At 39.0% G+C, this 12466-nt stretch overlaps 1 protein-coding gene across 10 annotated transcripts in view; it reads left to right on the top strand.

Moving 5' to 3' along the window:
- The window catches only part of SGMS1 (sphingomyelin synthase 1), a 221983-nt gene extending 210254 nt beyond the window's left edge, over positions 1 to 11729 (top strand). For all 10 annotated transcript variants that reach the window (XM_074959019.1, XM_074959009.1, XM_074959011.1 and 7 more), the window contains 3 exons: positions 4276 to 4429; positions 5990 to 6156; positions 10163 to 11729. In XM_074959019.1, coding sequence (XP_074815120.1) covers positions 4276 to 4429; positions 5990 to 6156; positions 10163 to 10342 — 501 coding nt within the window. In that variant the 3' untranslated portion in view covers positions 10343 to 11729. The remainder of the gene's footprint in view (positions 1 to 4275; positions 4430 to 5989; positions 6157 to 10162) is intronic.
- Positions 11730 to 12466: the final 737 nt, after the last annotated feature.

Raw genomic sequence — 12466 nt, 5'->3', positions numbered from 1 at the left:
AACATCAAGAGGAAGGGATAAACCCAGTCAGATATGTGGAAATCTACCTGGTTCTTCCACCTACTGTTTGAATTGAAGTAAATTTGCATGCACGCACGTGCAGCTCCTCTGTGGGCTACACTAGTTAAATTTCTTTCAAAGTGAAAAGTGGAAACTAATGTTCTGAGGCCTCTTAGATTTTACAGTCAAACTGCTTGTGGTTTGCTAGCAGTGAAACCCACTCCAGTGAGCCAGAGAAGGCTTGTCAGACTGCCAGTGCTGCTAGGAAAGGGAAGCAAGTCCCAGGACAAATGTGGTATATGGATACTTCAATGCATCCATGTGTTCCAGGGAGCATAGGTGGACAGAGGTCAACAGTAGGAATCATGGGGAGAGGAAAGGGCTAACTATAAAAGATGGCCACGGGTCAGCCCTGTCCTTCTCATTGATAATCCCTTGTGCTTGGGGTGGAAGACAGGGTTTCCACGCCAGTGGGCTAGCTGAAGCTAGAGGGAGATAGTAAGCCTCTGAAGAACCAGAGCTTCATTAGAGGTCAGAGAAGCCTGTACACTGTTTCTTGCTTCAGACTGGGGGCAGGGAGACACTGTAATGCCGAACCCTTAACTCCAAACTTATACTTCCCACATGAAAGAACAACATGTCACACGCTTTCCCATTTATGTCTGCTATAAATATAAATTATAGTGTTGCTGAAAAAGGTTAAGCTTTTCATTACAGTGTGAGTTGGATTAATTTGGTGAGTCTTTTGTGTGTCTGTATCCTTGGGAGAGGTGTGGAGTATGTTTAATGTTGTGACTGGATGTTAAAGTATTATAAACAAGTTTTCCAGAACTTGTAAGTTCTTTTGTATTGTGTGTTTGTGTGAATATGTTTTGCTCTTAGCAGTTTTAGCTGGTTTTTAATAAGCTTTTGTTTGTGGAAACAGTCTGAATGTGTCTAGTTTGTGGTAGTACTTCATCAATCATCTTTCTATTTAATAAAATGTTTTTGAAAACTCTGCCACTCTGCCTTTTTTTAAAGCGTCTTTCCTGTCTTTCACATCTCACTTTTCTTTCATATTGTAGTTATTAACGTTTGGTTTCTTCCATTGTTCAGTTCTCATTACCTGTTTGTCCCTTGCTAACACTTTTCTTCCCCCCCCACCGCCCCCGCACCGGTTTCTCCTTCCTTGCATTCTCTGTATTGTCTCCTTCATTCCTTCAGTTATTATCTCTCCATTTCTTACTCTTCTTCTCTCCAGTAATCTCACTTCTTCCCAAAATCCCTCTTTCTTCTTTTTTCTAACCAGTCTCCCCAGCCTCTCCACATAGTCACCTACCCATCCTATTCATCCCAATGCATCTGAATACTTGTGATAGGCAGGAGAATTTTTGCTCCATTCTTAGACCACTGTGTCAATTGCTCTTTCCCTATCCTTGCTGCAGAGGGGGTTACTGGAAAAAAATGGGTTTTTCAGTCACTCTTCAGAGGAGTGTAATGAACACAGGTTTTATCTTCCTTTTTTGGGGAGATAGGAGGGTATAGATAGTTCGCAGATTGACTTTCCCCAGGAGACAGCTAAGGCACCAGCCTTCAGTTTTTTCTGCATTGGTGGGAATAGTGAACAACAGCCAGTAAGTGATGGTGTTTCCTCGTCTTCTGTGTGAGATCTGCTCTACCTTCCTGAACACTCAGCAGCCTGGTAAAGGAGGCACTGAATTGTATTAAATCTGTGCCTAGGTGGCCTGGCTCCACAGCCAGAGGGAAATGGCCATACCACAAAGTGAGCAAATGTAGTTATCTAGCACTCACTGCACGTACAGCCAATGTCCTATGTTCCTTGCTGATGTTTGCGCCAACTTGTGGAAATGATACAACAGAGCTGGAAATGCTTTGTTGTATCATTTTGTTGTATATAATTTATGGAGGCATTTCCAACACTGGATACACTGGGTGGTGGCCATATGAGGAGTGGGTAATAATAGGGGAATATGGGTAACCAGAACTATAAAGCTTTACAGCTCTTCTTTATGCAGAAACCATTGTGTCAAATTTCAGATGTTATCACACCACAATGACTGTTAAGGTGGTATTTACTGTTCAATCAAGCTCATTAAATTGGACAATTCATCCACTTTACTATTGGATTAATTTCTGTAGGAACAGCACTTTTACTAAGGGACTTTATTTAATTCATCTTAATTGTTTACAGTTTATCATTATCAAATTAAAAGGAAAATGGGAGGTTAACAGATTTAATGAAAACACCTAAAAATTGCAGTCTGTCACTGGAAGAATTTGATTTCTGTTTAACATACTTATTTTTTGTGGAGGCGTTGGGCTTCAGAATATGTGTTAGATGAGATTTTTTTCAAAGAAAAGAGACATTGGTATGTAAAGTACATTTTTGCAATCTGTGGCATTCAGTGTATAGGATTTTACTGGTGCTACAGATCGATGTTCCTGCTGCTTGATCTGCTTAATGCAGTGGTTCCCAAACTTGTTCCGCCGGTTGTGCGGGGAAAGCCCCTAGCCGGCCGGGCCGGTTTGTTTACCTGCCACATCCGCAGGTTCGGCCGATCGCGGCTCCCAGTGGGAGCCGCTGGAAGCAGCAGCCAGTACTTTCCTTGGCCCGCGCCACTTCCAGCAGCTCCCATTGGTCTGGAGCAGCGAACGGCGGCCATTGGGAGCCGCGATCGGCCGAACCTGTGGACGAGGCAGGTAAACAAACCGGCCCGGCCCGCCAGGGGCTTTCCCCGCACAACTGGCAGAACAAGTTTGGGAACCACTGGCTTCGTGTGTCATCTTGTAATCCCATGTTTTTATAGCTGTTGTGTTTATATTCCATTGCTGTTAGATGTTTGAATTTTTACTGTGAATTTTGCTTTGCATTGGTCCATTATTCACTGGAAGAAGTAAGTAAGTTGCATGATAGCTCATGTAGTAAAATAACCTATTTTTTTCCTTCACAAACACATCTGTTTGCCAATAGAAACTAGCGTAGCTCCAAAAAACCCTGTATTCTAGGAATTGGATTTAGGCAAGACTACATACATTTGATTAATCTGTCAGTTCTCTATTTTGACTGCCTGACCTTAGCTTCTGGGTTCTGTCTCATTCTTAGAAAATAAGCTAAATTTGGAAGACCTTTTATTATTGCTGTACAAATTATTTGCCTGGTTGACTTAATTCCTTTGCCATTCATCTGTGAGAAAGAGTGACCACTTCACTATTTTCTCAAAAAGAAAAGGAGTACTTGTGGCACCTTAGAGACTAACCATTATTTGAGCATAAGCTTTCGTGAGCTACAGCTCACTTCATCGGATGCATACTGTGGAAAGTGTAGAAGATCTTTTTATACACACAAAGCATGAAAAAATATTCTCCCCCCACCTCACTCTCCTGCTGGTAATAGCTTATCTAAAGTGATCACTCTCCTTACAATGTGTATGATAATCAAGTTGAGCCATTTCCAGCACAAATCCAGGTTTTCTCCTCCTTCTCCTCATTCCAATATTGAATGTTGCCGGCAAAACATCTGCAGAAGAATGTCATAAATGGCAGCACTTATAAATATTTATGAATACCAGAGAAAATGATTTCATGTTACCTATTTTAGTGTTACCATAACTGATAACACTCTAAAATCATGGCATATTAATTGCTAGATGTAATGGCAGTAACTATGGAGTTATTGCTTTGATCCAGTATAACACCAAAAAGATATGTCATGTTGATTATTTTAATTGAAAGTGAATGAGTTAAGGCTGGCTATTTGTTAGTTTCCTTTTCTCCCCAAACCGTTAGCTATTTGCAGAGAAAGGGGAAGGCCCTGACAATTTTTTCTCTAAGGGAAGTCTCCATAATTTTTGGTTTCCTATCTTAGAAAATATAAATCTATTTAATTATGCATTTTCATCCCAGTAGTGTTTTCTCCATGTTGTAATCCGAAAACAATTCATTTATTTTTTTTCCCATTTTTATGTATTGTAGTCTTAAAGTCTCATTCTTATGCCTCAAAGATATTTGGCAGTAGTCTTTGGAACCAATCGGTTTTTTTTCTCATTAAATAGCTCGTGTGTAAAATTACCGAGATAAAGGGTCTGATCACACAAATTAGTAAGCATCCTCAAGTCCTATTAGCATCAATGGGAGTCAGGCTTGTTCAGCATTGAATTGGAGATGCTTGACACCCTGTAGGGTAATGCCTTCTCTCATAATCTATGTTAATTTTTCATATCTTTAATGCAGTATGAAATAATCTTGGTTAAATATGTTCTTCTCTTCTTCCACTAGCTCTTTGGAGATTGGGAGTCTCACCTGAGGAGGATAATGAAATTGCTTGCTGGAGGGGGGTTATCTATCACAGGATCCCACAACATGTGTGGTGACTATCTGTACAGCGGCCACACAGTCATGTTAACACTTACATATTTATTTATCAAAGAGTGTAAGTTCATTACAATGTTTATGGAATTTAATTTTGTATATAATTAATGATTAAAGAATGTTCACTGTCTCGATCCATTAATAGAATTAGAGTGAAAAACCAGCTTGTTCAAGTCTATTCAGTAATGTAAGACAATAATATATGCTTTATTGACTAAGAAAACAGGTGAAAATGGAATAACACTACTGTATGAGTTATACTTGGATTATTCATTCTTATTAAAGTATATTTTGACTAGAACACGATATAAAACATACTTCATGCTCAGTGAATGTAGTGCTTTTGATCAAAGTATTTCAATCGTTTAAAAGCACAAGCCTCACAATACCTCGGTTTAGTAGGTAAATATTAGCATACTTGTTTTGCAGAATGGGAAATGTGGCACAAAAAACCTAAGTGACTTTCCCAAAGATACTGGAAGTTGTATGCATACAATTGAAGAGATGATCAGGCCCAAAAGTTTACGTATACACACAATATGGTAGGGAAGAGGATATAGGAAAAAAGGAATTACAGTAGCCTTGTAGTATGTATAATACAATCCCAAAGTACTTTATAAGGTTATACATACTTCTGTTTTTATAGACTGAGATAAACTAGCCAAATAGTCACAGGTGTAATTTTTTGGGGATTCAATTTGCCTTTCCTTTTTTTAGTGTCTGACTGTTGTCAGTTGGCATGCATGTTGCTCTCTCAGTATGCTATCCCAGCCCTGCAAAGAGAGTTGGTTCAGCAGACCTTGATAGTACTACCAGAAAGAAAGACCACATGCACTGTTCAGTGACAAAGATTTATTGCTCTCAAGGCACAGTACTAGTGGTTACAAGTACGCAAACACAAGTGCCCAATGGGAAGGAGTGGTAGTCAGCAGACAGAGTCTGCTGTCCCCTAGGCCACATAAAGGGTTGTGGTGAAGTACCCTGACATTGGTAGACTAACAACTTATGTACCACCTTATGTGTTTCATGACATCTGCTTGTTACCTCTCCTTGTATCTTGCTCCAAGCATCTCGGCTAAACATCCCTATTTATCACTTTCGTCAAACCCCCCTTATCTGGTGTCAGGATGTACCCGGGCTAATTTTTTTAGTGTGTCTACACACATACCCAGTATCTGTTGCTTCTTAGGAGCCTGAGTTTTAGCAACACTAGCAATACTTTTGCCAAGGTCATGTGTCAGACAGTAAACTTGTAGCATCTGCTGTAATACATGGCTTAACTTTGGTTCATGACATGCCTTAACTTTGATGACTGTGGTTCAGGCTTCAGATCTTACAGCAGGCGCAGTGCTCCAGACTCTCGCTCTCTCTCCCACACCTATGAATACATTTTAAAAAAATATACTGATTACTTTTCAAATTGAGAAGTAAACGTTAAATATTTTGTTATTTTGCACTCAAAGTCTTATTGTGCAATTCATGTGCACAGTTGTTTTTGTCTAACAGTCTCCTGCTTCTAATTATAAATTACTGGCTTCCAGAGTAATAAATTAGTGTGTTTAAGTAATGTTATCAGCATTCTTTTATGTGATTAAATAGTGATTATTTTTCTTGCTTTCAGATTCACCTCGGCGGCTTTGGTGGTATCATTGGATTTGTTGGGCTCTTAGCATAATTGGGATGTTCTGTATTCTCTTGGCTCATGACCACTACACTGTGGATGTGGTGGTGGCTTACTACATCACTACAAGACTTTTCTGGTGGTATCACACAATGGCCAATCAGCAAGTGAGTTTTCACCCACATATTTGGTTCTCCTTGGCTCTTCATCTCCTTCTTTAGAACATCAATAGATGAATTATGATATGTTGTTTTGAGACTTTTAACCAGGATATATGAATGGATTGTTCTCCCCTCACATTGTGCCTTACGGGAGAGAACAGAAGATAAACCCCAAGAATTCCTAAAATCCAAACTTGTACAGAACACTTAAAATAAAAAACTACAGAACTTCCAGTGATGGCAGAGAAGCATGACAGGTTTATTCTTCCCTGCCAGTGGGGCTCCATCACTCTTATCTTGATCACCAAAAATGTGGGAAAGTCTGCCTGCCAAACAAGCAGTCCACCTTCATTTTTTATTTAATTTTCACTTTTGAAGGATGTGTGTTTTTGAATTTTGGGCAAGGTGAAGAAAGCAAAATTGTCCACTCTTACGGTATTAGCACAACTCATAATTTAATGGGGGTGGTAGAGGGGTAAAGCTTTTCTTGATCTCCAAATATGCTGTAGCCTGCTCGTGCACTTTTAGCCATTTCAGAAATGTCTGTCACGATTACTTTTGATGGGACTGAAGCCAGGCTGCTCTGAGTAAAAAGAGCCATTGTCTTAAAGCATCTGCAAGTGGAAGTGAAGTTGCACCTAGTAAAGGTGGCTGTCCTTTTCCCATTGAAAATAATGGGACAGAAGCCAGGCTGCCCTAGGGTGACCAGATGTCCCAATTTTATAGGGACAGTTACGATTTTTGGGTCTTTTTCTCACATAGGCACCTATTACCACCCACCCCCGTCTCGATTTTTGACACTTGCTATCTGTTCAGCCTAGGCTGCCCACATTCTTCATGTGTGGTCCAGGCAGGAGATAGTGGAGCTTACGTGAGGCTGTAGTGATCTGAAGAATAAAGGAGAGCTGGCGGGAGGGAGCCAGAAATATGAAACAGAAAGAAAGAAAGAAAGAAAGAAAGAGAAATTTTGAGACGAAGCAGAGAGGGATGTGGAGTGGGTAGAGAAATTTGTTTTTTTACAACTCTAAAGCTCAAAAATCAGAAGACAGACCTAAATAATTTATTTTTGTTTTAAAATCTCATTATTTTAATGCTACCGTCATGTGTTCGAGGGTCTTGTGGAGTTAAACCGATAGCAATGCTGACTGACTTATTTTTAATTTAGTCTGCCAAGGCTCAGTAATGTAGAGTCCCGGTTTAAATGGAAAATCCATTAACTGACTTCAGACTTGGGCAAAAATTTAGTGCCTATTTTTACTCAAAACTATTTGCTGATCTTCAGAAAATCTAAGATAGGAATGGAGTCTCTTTTGATCTAAGATAATAGGTCAGTGTAAAAGTATTATATTTGGAAAATTGAGATCCTGATTATATATCCTTTAACACATTCTTTCCTTATATGCCTGCTATGGCTCCAGTTCAGCACAGCACTTGAGCATATGCTTATTCAGGGCCTATATGCAGTGCTGAAGTATGAATGTTCTGTGAATCATCAATGTTCCATCATTTCTAGTTTATACCCAAAGCTTCTGACTAGGGCGAATATATATATGTATGTTTGTTTGTTTGTTTGTTGGAAAAGAAAGCTGCTAGATGTTGGTTTATGACAGGAAAAGATGGCAATATATGGTCTTGACAATTAATGCCAGCAGCAAAATTGTTTTAAGTTGATAATATAAAAAGTAATGCAAGCTTAAGGCATTACAGTACTTTTTATATTGTAATACAAACCTGGTACTGATAGGTTTACTGCTCTCAGAAAAATGAATCAATGCATTTTGCAACTGTAAACTGGTGAAGTGAAAGCTAAGTTAAAGCATAGTGGTGGAAATTACACTACAAAAGTCTTCTTATGGGAAATGCTGTACTTCGTTGCACAGAAAAACATTGGTTATCCTGTCATCCAATTTTCACAGTGATGATATATCGGCATATACTGGTTCTGGGAATCATTAAGTGTGCTTAGGAATAGAGACCAAAGGTAATCCGTCAAATATTGTGTGTGTTGATACCAACTGGCCCAGGCAGGATGGTTCTTTTGTGATGGAAGACTTATATAGTAGCGATGGTTGTGGACTATTGAGTTTACGTTCAGCTGAGGAATAAATCATTCTCTAAATGTCCTTTCACTTTGTCTTGGGTGTCCTTACTCGGCATCCAGCTGCAGCAACTGTGATATTTCATAAGCCATTTCAGGGTGATTGAATAGCAGTGCTGTTCAGTTTGGGAATATGGAGGCTCAGGATTGACTTCAGAGGACTTGGGTACTTCAGTCCTTTTCATGAAGAGTAGGAGATCTCTAGATAGGAAGAGGTCATCTTTATGGTATAGATCAAGTGTGTGATATTAGTTCTGTAGTCTTGTCAGGAATCTTATACCAGAGGCACAAGACAAGGGGTCTACATCACAGTTCATGCTGTATAACACAAGGTAAATTGGTAATATGATTATTGCCATCCATGATCATGGATTATACCTCTATTTTCACTGTATTACTGAGAGCTGGTTCAATTACAGTACAACATCATTATTTTCTCCTGTCCAGTATGTGGTTCAGCATTAGCCCATATGCAATTTGGAAATTGGCAGCGCTGTGCTGGCTGCATCTGACTGTAGATGAAGGAGGTCTCCCATTTCTAACCTGGATTCACTGGAATGGGTCTATCTTGCCTATGAGCTTCTCGAGATAGAATGAAAATGAAATATTGTTATATGGGCCACTTGCTTATTTTCCTACTTGGGCTAATATGGTGCTTGCCCAGTTTGGCACTGGAATCACTAATTCATCGAACCTTCCAAACAGCATGGTTGCTGTGCTGCCTCAGTGTCTGTCCAAAAGTTGACTTGGTTGAACTATAGCTGGCTTAAATTGACCCAAGACAAGAGTCAAGAGGTATTTGCGGATTAGAGAAAGCAAAAAGAGGTTATGGCAGAGGTTGTTAGCCCCTTTAACTGTATTGGGTAGTCTTTCTTTTGTTCCTGAAGACATGTCTACACTGCCCCACAGTTTAGACTAAGGAGTGATGTGAATAGCAGCGCACACCAAAGTACTGCACTGTTAACTCCCCCATGTGGATGCCGTAGTCACAATGTAAAGGTCCTGAGTTCTCACTGATGCAACATTCGTGTGACCTCAGGACCTTTAATTTTGCTCCCACAGCTTCTACCAGGGGAGCACTACTACTGACATCACCCGTTAGTCCAAACTGTGGGGCGGTATAGACATGCCCTGGAGTTGGCAACCCTAGATTGTGTTGATTCCTTACCTGTTTCTGGATTCCCAGATGATTCCAGAAGCCAAGTGTGCTTTTTGCCAGTTTGTAACTTTTTTCCCCTTCAGGTATGAATGTCTCCAGAGTCATTCATGCTTCAATAACCTCCAGACTGGGTTGCTGAAAAGCTAAGGGTTAACCACTCAGAAACTTTACCTACTGCGTTGCTTGAACACCAAATTATTTACTGGTGTTTCACACAAGAAACATGCCTGTGCTCCATAAAACCGGCTTGCTTTATACATCGTATTGTTACAGATGTTTCTTTTAATCTGGAAAGTTCTTCATAGTTTGGATCCTCCAGCTGTATATAAAAATTCTCTCACTTAGGACAACTCCTTGACAGTTGAGACTTGATGTTAGTGTGGAACTGACAACCCCTAGAGGACAGAGAGTTCTCATAGGGCTCCCAAATCCATAACTTGCTTACTTGGCCCAGTGGAGCTGCAGTTTGACTATTAGGACATGTTCAAGGAGAGTTTTTCGGGGGCAGTGGATAGAAAGCATGTGAACAATAATTATTTTTATCCAGCTGAAGTTTTGTCAATGTAGGTTGGTTTTGGTTTATGTTCATATTGTTAATGTAAATGTGCATAGAGATAGGAGGCAGGAACTATGTAAATTTAAACAATAAATTTGTGGAGAATTGCAGAAGATGGTGGCAAACAGTGTGCATTAAAGTAATGAGAGAAATTGCTGTGCTTGTTTGTAATTATTTTTTCCTAATTATCTTTGTGCAGGTGCTAAAAGAAGCTTCCCAAACTAACCTCCTTGCACGGGTGTGGTGGTACAGGCCCTTCCAGTACTTTGAAAAGAATGTTCAAGGAATTGTACCTCGTTCTTACCATTGGCCCTTCCCCTGGCCGATGCTGTATCTCGGTAGGCAAGCTAAATACGGCAGATTGGTGAATGACACATAACAGCTGTAAAAAGTGGGGGGAAAGGAACTGTCCAAAGTGCTCAGAACTCCATGAGAGAAGATGCCATAAAAAAGTGAACTGCTCCCTAATCTTTTATCTTTTAACCATTACCTTCACCTAACCTGTTCAGTTACCTGGAAAGCACTGTGATCTTTTTTTTTTTCTCCAAAGGATCTGCGTTGGACAACAATAAAGAAAATTTAACTTATCATGCACTGTATACATTTCTTGTTAATAGATTTGGGATTTACATTACCCATCACCATGTTCCTTTGTATATGATGCAACAGCATAAATGAAAACTTTTATATCATAGGTTCTGGTCTTTCCAGTCACATCTGGGAATAAAACATATTATTTTCTTGGGAAAACATACTTTTCATATCTCTTGCCCCAAAGATTGGGCTGTAAGCCATTTTCTAGCAAATGTGTATATGAAGGTTTCTAAATACCTGACTGGGGAAAAATTAAACCTCTTTCTACCTGTTACACCAATGTTTCAAATAAAATGATAAGACACAGAAAGGTTTAGTAACTTTTGATTTTGTAAAATCTGCCGTGACAGTGTCAAAAAGTGCAAAAAATAATATTCTGTTGTAAAGTGATTTTCTAAGTATTTCCTAACTTTATTTTTCAAAATATGTATGAAAACTAAATTTAAAAAGATTTTTACATGTCAGAGAAAAGAGAGTTAAAATAAAAAATGCTTCTCAGAAGAGAGAGATTTGTCTATGTTTCTAGTGCCTTTCTTGTCTTGATTGTATGGTCAGTAGGCAGTCTTAGATGTTCTTATTTAAAATAAAATATTCCATGAAAACACAATTATATGTACTGTATACATTAATAAATTTTACATTTATAACTAAATTAAACTGGAAATTTACTTATAATGTTGAAATTGCTATTAGTAGGGAAAAACCAAATCAAAGGCTCAGATCTTGTTCACACATTGTGGGCAGGTCATAGTAAAATGTAAGATTTAAATTGATTTTATTATCAACTCAGTAGCTGGATTTTAACTGTCAAGACAACAGCCATGGATTCCCTTTTTCAGGAGTTTTACAGCTGATCACTGACTTCAAATTGAATAGTTTCTCCATCCTTTAATGAAAATGTTGTTGAAAAACAACAAAAATAATCTATTTCTTTAAAATATATTTGTGCAGAAGCTGCATGTACCTCTAAGTTTCACTCCTACCATACATACTGTATGTTTGGGGAAGTATTCTATGATATCCTTGCCAATGTGCAGAACAAAATAGATTTTTAAGAATGAAGAAGATATCCTTTCTGTATTTTATGTGAAGCAGAGTTATCTTCTGTAGGGTTTTTGTGTATTCACAAGGTGATATTTGTATTGTAAAACAATGATGGTGAAGGAAAATAAAGAGACTTTTAAAAAATGTATTTTCTTTTATCTTTTCAATATGTCTTAAATTTAATGGTAGGTTTACACTCCAAAGCCTTGTCTTTACTTTTCTGTGTTTTATTGAATGGATTCAGAATTGGACTTTATCGAAACAGCATTCATTTTTAGCCAGTGTTCACATTTTACAAGTCAGTGCATTAATACTATGGAATAGTAGTAATATTTAAAAGTCTGGTTGTATGTCTGACAGACCTCCATGTGGCGAACAAGGATCATCCGTGATCCACAATGAGAAATTGTTTCAAGCTCCTAGGTGACATGATTGCTTGTACACACAGGCATAGCTCAAGTCAATCTACCACTCTGAGGTCCACCATCTGGACAAGTTAGTATGGCTCTCAGACAGGATATTGTCATCTTTGAATTGGTGATGTGCCAGGACAACGTGTGCAGGGCTTCCCCTTATCAGGAATCCACCTCCTCCTTTATTTATTGTTGTCATCTCTTATGGGTCCCTCATTTGTACCCTTAGCCTCCTGCTGCATTATTACACCTCTCAGCAAAAGTGGCTGTTAGAGGCCATCACCTCTGTTAGAGTACTGGGGAACTGCACATGCTGATAACAGATCCCCCAGATGCTATAATCTATGACAAAAAAGTGCACCTTTCCAAGGTCGTATCTGATTTCCACCTAAATCAGTCTACATACTTGTCAGTCTCTTCCAAAGTCACATGCTCACAAGGATGAGCCTTTT

This window comes from Natator depressus, chromosome 7 (assembly GCF_965152275.1).
Source record: "Natator depressus isolate rNatDep1 chromosome 7, rNatDep2.hap1, whole genome shotgun sequence".
Taxonomy (NCBI): domain Eukaryota; kingdom Metazoa; phylum Chordata; order Testudines; family Cheloniidae; genus Natator; species Natator depressus.
The sequence above is the reverse complement of the archived record's forward strand: the minus strand, read 5'-3'. Positions and strand labels throughout refer to the sequence as shown.